General features: G+C 43.7%; 1 protein-coding gene across 5 annotated transcripts; it reads left to right on the top strand.

Annotated features, from left to right (window-relative positions):
- The first annotated feature begins 994 nt into the window (after positions 1-994).
- LOC114141246 (polymeric immunoglobulin receptor-like) lies at positions 995-7,213 on the top strand. Of its 5 annotated transcripts, none has more exons than XM_028011735.1 (9): positions 995-1,340; positions 1,902-2,234; positions 2,440-2,745; positions 2,986-3,054; positions 3,140-3,244; positions 5,314-5,418; positions 6,260-6,297; positions 6,385-6,534; positions 6,761-7,213. In XM_028011735.1, the coding sequence occupies exons 1-9, from the start codon at positions 1,307-1,309 to the stop codon at positions 6,920-6,922; spliced, it is 1,302 nt and encodes a 433-aa protein (XP_027867536.1). In that variant the 5' UTR covers positions 995-1,306; the 3' UTR covers positions 6,923-7,213. The 5 variants fall into 5 exon arrangements, with proteins under 5 accessions (XP_027867536.1, XP_027867535.1, XP_027867538.1 ...); XM_028011734.1 differs by having other exon boundaries at positions 2,983-3,054; XM_028011737.1 differs by lacking the exon at positions 3,140-3,244.
- The last annotated feature ends 285 nt before the right edge of the window (positions 7,214-7,498 follow it).

Raw genomic sequence — 7,498 nt, 5'->3', positions numbered from 1 at the left:
TGTTGGTGCTGCACCGCTTCCCCCCCCTGAGACGCCGGATGGTGGACCAGAATCGCCTCGAAGCCGTGCGGAAGTCTTTCTCCATGGCCTCTCCAAACTCCTCCCACGCCCGAGTTTTTGCCTCAGCAACCGCCCGAGCCGCATGCCGCTTCGCCCGCCGGTACCCATCAGCTGCTTCCGGAGTCCCACAGGCCAAAAAGGCTCGATAGGACTCCTTCTTCAGCCTGACGGCATCCCTCACCGAAGGTGTCCACCAACGGGTTCGAGGGTTGCCGCCGTGACAGGCACCGACAACCTTGCGGCCACAGCTCCGATCGGCCGCCTCGACAATGGAGGCACGGAACACGGTCCACTCAGACTCCATGTCCCCCACCTCCCCCGGGACGTGTTCGAAGTTTTGCCGGAGATGGGAGTTAAAGCTCCGTCTCACAGGGGATTCCGCCAGACGTTCCCAGCAGACCCTCACAACACGTTTGGGCCTGCCAGGTCTGACCGGCTTTCGCCCCCACCACCGGAGCCAACTCACCACCAGGTAGTGGTCAGTGGACAGCTCCGCACCTCTCTTCACCCGAGTGTCCAAGACATACGGCCGCAGATCCGATGAAACGATGACAAAGTCGATCATCGAACTGCGGCCTAGGGTGTCCTGGTGCCAAGTGCACATATGGACACCCTTATGCTTGAACATGGTGTTCGTTATGGACAATCCATGGCGAGCACAGAAGTCCAGCAACAGAACACCGCTCGAGTTCAGGTCGGGCGGGCCGTTCCTCCCAACCACGCCCCTCCAGGTCTCACTGTCGTTGCCCACGTGAGCGTTGAAGTCCCCCAGCAGAACAAGGGAGTCCCCAGGAGGAGCACTCTCCAGTACCCCCTCTAAGGACTCCAAAAAGGGTGGGTAATCTGAACTGTCGTTCGGCCCGTAAGCACAAACGACAGTCAGAACCCGTCCCCCCACCCGTAGGCGGAGGGATGCTACCCTCTCGTTCACTAAAAACACAAATTTAAACCTTTAACTCTGTGTGACAAACATTTTAGTTTTATACGTTTTGTATCAGATCCTATTTATTTATCTCATCTATCTGCAGCTTTAAATCAAATGTTTTGGAAACATTATAATGTTTAGGTGTGAAATAATTTGTAAATGTAAATGAGCATTAAGACACAGTGATGCTGTCAGGCTGCATAGTTATAAATAAATGAGGCTGCAGCTGAAAGCAGAAGCAGGAAACATTTTCATTAGAACAGGAACAACGTTAAAAAAGTTAAACTTGATAAAAGAAAGAAGAACCGTTGGAGTCTCAACATGATCATCGCCTGGTTCTGCCTCGTCTGCCTCTGTGAGTCACTTTCTTTATTCTTTGTACATTGAAACATTTTATCAGTAATTTATTATTCTGTTCATGTAAACAGAAACTTTAACATGCAGCTGAGGGTTTGGTCGGCTTTGAAACAGGAAGCTGAAGTAAAGTTTTAAAATAACCAGAGTAAAACTGAAGCTGACTGGCTTCATATTCATGTTTTATGACTTATCAGTTTTTACACCTTTTTATTCTTCCTTCAGTCTAAAACTGAGGGAATTAAAGAGAATGTTTAAAGTACTGAGATTGTTTGGTTGTTGAGATGTTTCTGCTTCCTGAACACTAAAGTTGCAACATTTAAGATTTTAATCTAATTTTGATCATTTTTCCATTTTCAGTCGGATCGTTTCAGAACTTCTTAGTTTTAATGTTTTGATGCTTGAGGGCTGAAGGTGAAATTCATCAGGAGTTTATTACAGATATGTGAAGTTTTGCTCTCGGTTGGACCCGGTCCATGAGTGTAACTGAATCAGAACAAGTTGTGGTCTCACTGCAGAACCAGCAGGAAGTCCTGACATTAACTGTTGGTCTGTTCTGCAGCTCTGCACATCACCAACAGCAGAACCGCTGATCCTGTGACGCGTTTTTATGGAGTTCCTGGAGGAAAAATCAACATTATATGTTCCTTTCCTTCATCTGGAAAATGGAAGATCTTCTGCAGGGAAAACTGTAAAAAAAAAATTCTCATTGAAACACATGAAACATCAGATGAAAATGGACGATACAGGATTGGATCTGATGGGAACAATCAACATGTTTTTGTTGTGAGCATCTCGGCGCTGACCCAGTCCGACTCAGGACGGTACCGATGTGGATGGAGGACATTTTCATCCAGATATTCATACCAGGACTTTGAACTGGTTGTTGCTGAAGGTGAGTCTGAAAGCTGCTACAGACATTAACGATCCCGTCTGATTGAATCCAGTCACTAATGACTGAGTGAACAGTTCATCACCTCATAGTTTTAATTCTACATTTCATTCATGGTTGAACTGGGCAGCTCCCAGTATGAAACTGGGATTAATGTGATCAGATTATTATGATGGGGTCAGAAACTAACAGATGATTATTTTAACAGCTGTGTTGGATGGAAACGACGTTCCTGACCTTTTTAAAGAAGCTGGCAGCTCAGTGACAGTCGCCTGTTCCTTTAAAGACTCTGGGAGAAAACGACGGTTCTGCAGAGGAAAATGTGAAGAAGTTCTTGTTGAGACTGATAGAGTCAGAGCTAAAAGAGGCAGATACAGCATTGAAACCTCAGGAAAAGTTCTGTATGTGAGCATCTATGCACTGACCCAGTCTGACTCAGGATGGTACCGATGTAACCTGGACGTGGCGTTTGACCGAGATCCATACAGAGACTTTTATCTCAAAGTTACAGACGGTGAGTTTTCATTAAATAAAAATTAAATCTTCAATCTAAAATAAATATGTAACAATGCTTGTGTTAAAAACATCCTACCTTATAACTTGAAGGTATATTATGAAACCTGCTTTTATTTTAATGTAAATTATGGCACTGTTGATTGATTATTTCCAGCAACGGATGTGTTTTTCTCAGCTCAGCTCATTTTAAATTCATTCTTTTTCATTTGGAGCTAAACTTTTTTTCAATTCCCAGCAGTCAAACTGACAACAACAACAGCAACAACAACCAGAAGTTTCAGCTCCAGTTCAGCAAATTTCACTTCTAGTGAGTCTCCACAGAAGGAATTATTCGCCGCCTCACTGTAGTCTGTAGTCTTTCCTTCCAGTCTGACTTGTTTGAAATGTTTCAGCAACAACCAGGAGTTTCAGCTCCAGTGCATCAAGTTTCACATCTTCAGGTTCCTCTGCACCCACCGACCGTCCAGCTCTGAGTGATGGCAATAAATCATCTCCAGGTCCAACCACTCTACCTGCTGGACATGCAGAGTTTTTACCGTATTTTCCGCACTATAAGGCGCACCTAAAAACCTTCAATTTTCTCAAAAGCCGACAGTGCGCCTTATAATCCGGTGCGCCTTATATATGGACCAATATTGAGCCACAACAGGTCTCGCAACTACGGTAAGCAGCCGCCGACTTCATTTTCCCCCGTGGAAGAAGAAACGGGAAAGCAGACGCCGACTTTATTTTCCCCGTAGAAGAAGAAATGGGGAAAAGCAGACGCCAACTTCATTTCCCTGTAGAAGAAGAAACGGGAAAGCAGCCGCCAACTTCATTTTCCCCGTAGAAGAAGAAATGGGGGAAAGCAGCCGCCGATGCAGCCAGCGGTGCAAGCTGGGTTTTGTGTAAAGACCCCAAAATGGCTCCTATTAAGAGACAAGCTTACAACGCAGAGTTTAAGCTCAAGGCGATCAGTCACACAGTAGAACACGGGAATGGGCTCTTTGCACCTGCCGCGCTGACGTCACAACCGCATGCGCAAATGCGGCTCTCTTTTTTTGCTTTGAGTTACCATGACAGCTAGAAAAGACAAAGTCTTATTTCAGACGCAAATAAAACAATATTATGAACATTGCTGTCTTCCTAATATAATGGGCTTTTAAGTTTTTATGGATTTCCAAACGGTCCTGAATTAAGAAGACGGTGGCTTGTAAATATTCGTTGCTACCAGTTAAAGCTAATGCTGCACAGCAAAGTTTACAGCCTTCACTTCACTCCGGATCAACTTCTTCAGCCTAAAGCAGAAGGTAAAGGAGCCTCCTGTGTTATTTCCATGGAATCACTTCTGTATTCAGCCTGAAAGAGTTTATGGGAACCAGAGAGCAGACCAGAACCAGACAGCCGAGCTACTGACCCGCCTGGACACACTGCTGGAAACACCGTCCTGCTTCACAAGAAACATGCTAAACTAATAAAGCAAAATAACATGGAGACCTTAAGGAACACGGCCATATTTTTCTAAAAGCAACAACTGAACCTGAACAGTCAGCTGAACTAGAACTTCAACACCAGAGCTAATGCTAAGCTATGGACTCGTTGTGCTTCAGAAGCAAAAAGCCTGAACCGTAAAATCCCCGTTACTTGGTCTCTGACACTAACGACAATAAACCACGTAATATACTTGAACATAAGGTAAAAACATTGTCCGTTAGAATGGATGAAAAATGTTTAGATACTTAAATAGCACATTTTTACAAGAAAAATGTCCGGCATAAGCTAAAGCTAATGTTAGCCACAAAGTTTAAAGACAGTAAAACTCACCTTCGTATCTGTGTATAAAGAGGCGAACATGTTAAAACCTTTCTCCAGCTTATTGTCGGGGCTTCGGCTCCATGTACATCATTAAGCTGAGGTGCAAAGAGCCCATAGAGCAGCAGAGAGAGAATTTAACATGAACAATCAATGGTGCGGAAGTGGAGGAAGCAACAGCTGTTCATTTTGGGAATGAACGGAGTTTCAGAACGCTGGTTTGTAATCTATTAATAAAGTTTGACTGACCTATCTGACTATTTTGTCGACATTCCCTTTATCGCAGTTCCATCTAATGGATGCATAACGTAACCCCAGCCTCTACTGCAGCGTCTATTCTATGCGCCTTATAATGCGGTGCGCCTTATATATGAAAAAAGTTTTAAAATAGGCCATTCATTGAAGGTGCGCCTTATAATGCGGTGCGCCTTATAGTGCGGAAAATACGGTACTCTGTTACCACAGAAATGCTCAGTTTGATGCTAATTTGTGTTTTTAGGATTTGTTTGTTTGGATCCCCAGCAGCCATTGCCATAACAATGGCTTCTCCTTCTGGGGTCCACATCATTAAAACATTAATTACAAAAACACAAACATATTAGAAACATAACACATAATTCATAAATACACAATTATCACACTTTATATAATAAAAATAATGAAGTTATATTAGGAACATAAAACAGTTTTGGATGTTTGAGATGAATATTTGTCTCCTGGGCTGTGAAACCCACAACATTAACACTAATAACACAACATAACTTCCTGTTTTCAGACGTTCTGATAATTGTGGGTCTGGCTCTGGCCTTCATCATCATCATCATCTTAACTGTGGCTCTGCTGGTTTTCTGCAGAAACCGATCACAGAAGCATGGCAAAGGTAGGAAACAGAATAAACACTCAGATACCTGGTTACCATGGTAACCTGCAACATTTACCAAAACTCCAAAGTTGTTTTTTTTTTCAATATTTCAGTCTAATTTAAGTATGACAGGTATTGTAGGTTGACTGGTTCTTACTGGGATCTTAAAGTTTGAGCGTTCAGGAGCTGAAGCTGCAGGTCAGACAGGACTGATGTTGGTGGAAGGTGTTGGAGATGTTCTGGTGTTTAGTCTGGTAGATCTTTGTTGAGAAGGCAGGAAGAGGACGAACACGCAGGACTCCCAGGTGTGGAGTGAGTGTGGGCAGGTGGAAAAAGAGAGTCTGCAGTTGGAATGAAAGCTCCGACTAAGAAAGAGGAGAAGATTCAGAGATCAGCTCACCTGAACGCTCAACACCTTTCAGACGGGATTCTGGTGACTCTCCACCTTCTGATGAGCCCAGCATGCAGCAGATCTGAGGTCAGTCTGCAGGATGTGACCAGAACAACCAGAGTTGGAGTTCAGGTTGAGGTGATTTGGTTGCTGGATGATTCCTCAGCAAGATCTTTTAGACACATCTCAGTGAGAGGAGACCTCAGTGAAAACCCAGGACTCACCTGGAGATCATGTCGCTCAGCTTTCTACAAAAGCATTTCAGTTTCCCCAAGTTGAGGAGGAGGGAGAATCTGGTGAGCAAGAGGAGGTCCAGGTTGGTTCATCTGTTTCAGTCCAGCCCAGTTTCAGCTGGTCGAAGACAGATCAAGGACTGTTGAGGTTCAGTTAGTTACTCCTCTTTAGAAAGAACCTGTGCAGAAGGTGGTTATGGAAGCAGGTTTCTGAATCTTCTGGTCTGTTTTTCAGATCCTGCTGTGAAAACAAAGAAAACTCCTGCTGTTGAGGTGAGTTTGAGGAGCTTCACAGTTCAGCAGAAATGCTGTAAAACTGTCAGAAATAAAGATGCATCAATTTCCCTTTTTCTCCTGAAGACTAACAGAGTTTATGAAGAAGTCAGAGGAGATGAGATGAAATCTGTTCCAGTGGAAATCTCCACAGTTTACAGCTACGCCTCCTACAGTAAACCAGCTGCAGCTGATGGCGTCTACAGCCTGGCGACGGCAGCTCTTCCTCTGGACAAGGTAAGCTGAACTTTGACCTGAAAACTTACAAAAACTCACATTCATTCATTCATTCATTCATGACAAAAAACAATAAATGTAAAAGATGATTGAATGGTATGGAGATGATCTGAGTGCCTTGGTGTCCAAAACCTGCCTTGTGTTTTTCAGATCCAGTTTAATGATCAGGAATCTCTTGTTGCTCTGACCAGCAGCTCATCTTGACCACTTGCTTTTCTTTCTTCAGGCTGAAGATGATTTGACTAGACCAACCTACGCCCAGGTGAGCTTCTCCAGCAGAAGTTCGGACTATCCGCTGAGACCTTCAGACGACGTGGTTTACTCTGTTCCTCGGGTTGCTGTTGGCAGCCATGTTGCAGAAGAGTCTCTGTACTCCAATACGGCGTAACTTCAGAGAAACCGGCTTTAGTCTGGTCCAAGCTGAAACGGGCAGATGATCCACTTTAACTTCTTTTTATCCATTTATTATTGTTTTTTGTTATTATATTGAATTTAAATGTAACCTTTGATCTTTCAAGTCGACTTTCTTTCTGATTCATTCAGATCAGAACAACTTCTGGTTTTGTCAGAGATCGTCTTTGCCTGATGGGCGGATGAAAAAGTCTCTGCTCTGTAAAAATGTCTGTTATTTCTCTGGTTTTGTTACAAACTTCTGGTTAATAAATTATTTCCACAGTTACCAACCTGCCTCTTGTCATATTTTAAAGGTTCTTTTTGACTCTATTAATAAACAGAAAACTGCTTCAGGGCCGAACATAAATGGTGTAACTCTAAGACTGCGTAGCCATCGCATGCAAATAAAAACATGAACAATGCTCCAGCTTCATTTGCGACAGTTGACAGTTAATAGGGTTCAGAAGTTAATCAGACTGTAATAAGCACAGTGCACTGCATGCTCTGCTCTGATCAGGTCTGTCAGTCACACATCTCAGAAGATTTGCACTTGATTCACCCGGCGGCTACA

The sequence above is a fragment of the Xiphophorus couchianus genome, chromosome 24, assembly GCF_001444195.1.
Source record: "Xiphophorus couchianus chromosome 24, X_couchianus-1.0, whole genome shotgun sequence".
NCBI classification, from domain to species: Eukaryota; Metazoa; Chordata; class Actinopteri; order Cyprinodontiformes; family Poeciliidae; genus Xiphophorus; species Xiphophorus couchianus.
Note: the sequence above shows the minus strand (reverse complement) of the source record. Positions and strands in the feature narration are given on the sequence as shown.

Excerpts from the sequence above, each read along its gene's own strand:
- LOC114141246 (XM_028011734.1), top strand. The coding sequence starts at position 1,307 with ATGATCATCGCCTGGTTCTGCCTCGTCTGCCTCT. Across the intron at positions 1,341-1,901 it reads GTTCTGCCTCGTCTGCCTCT|CTCTGCACATCACCAACAGC; the intron begins GTGAGTCACTTT and ends TCTGTTCTGCAG. Across the intron at positions 6,298-6,384 it reads AGAAAACTCCTGCTGTTGAG|ACTAACAGAGTTTATGAAGA; the intron begins GTGAGTTTGAGG and ends TTTCTCCTGAAG.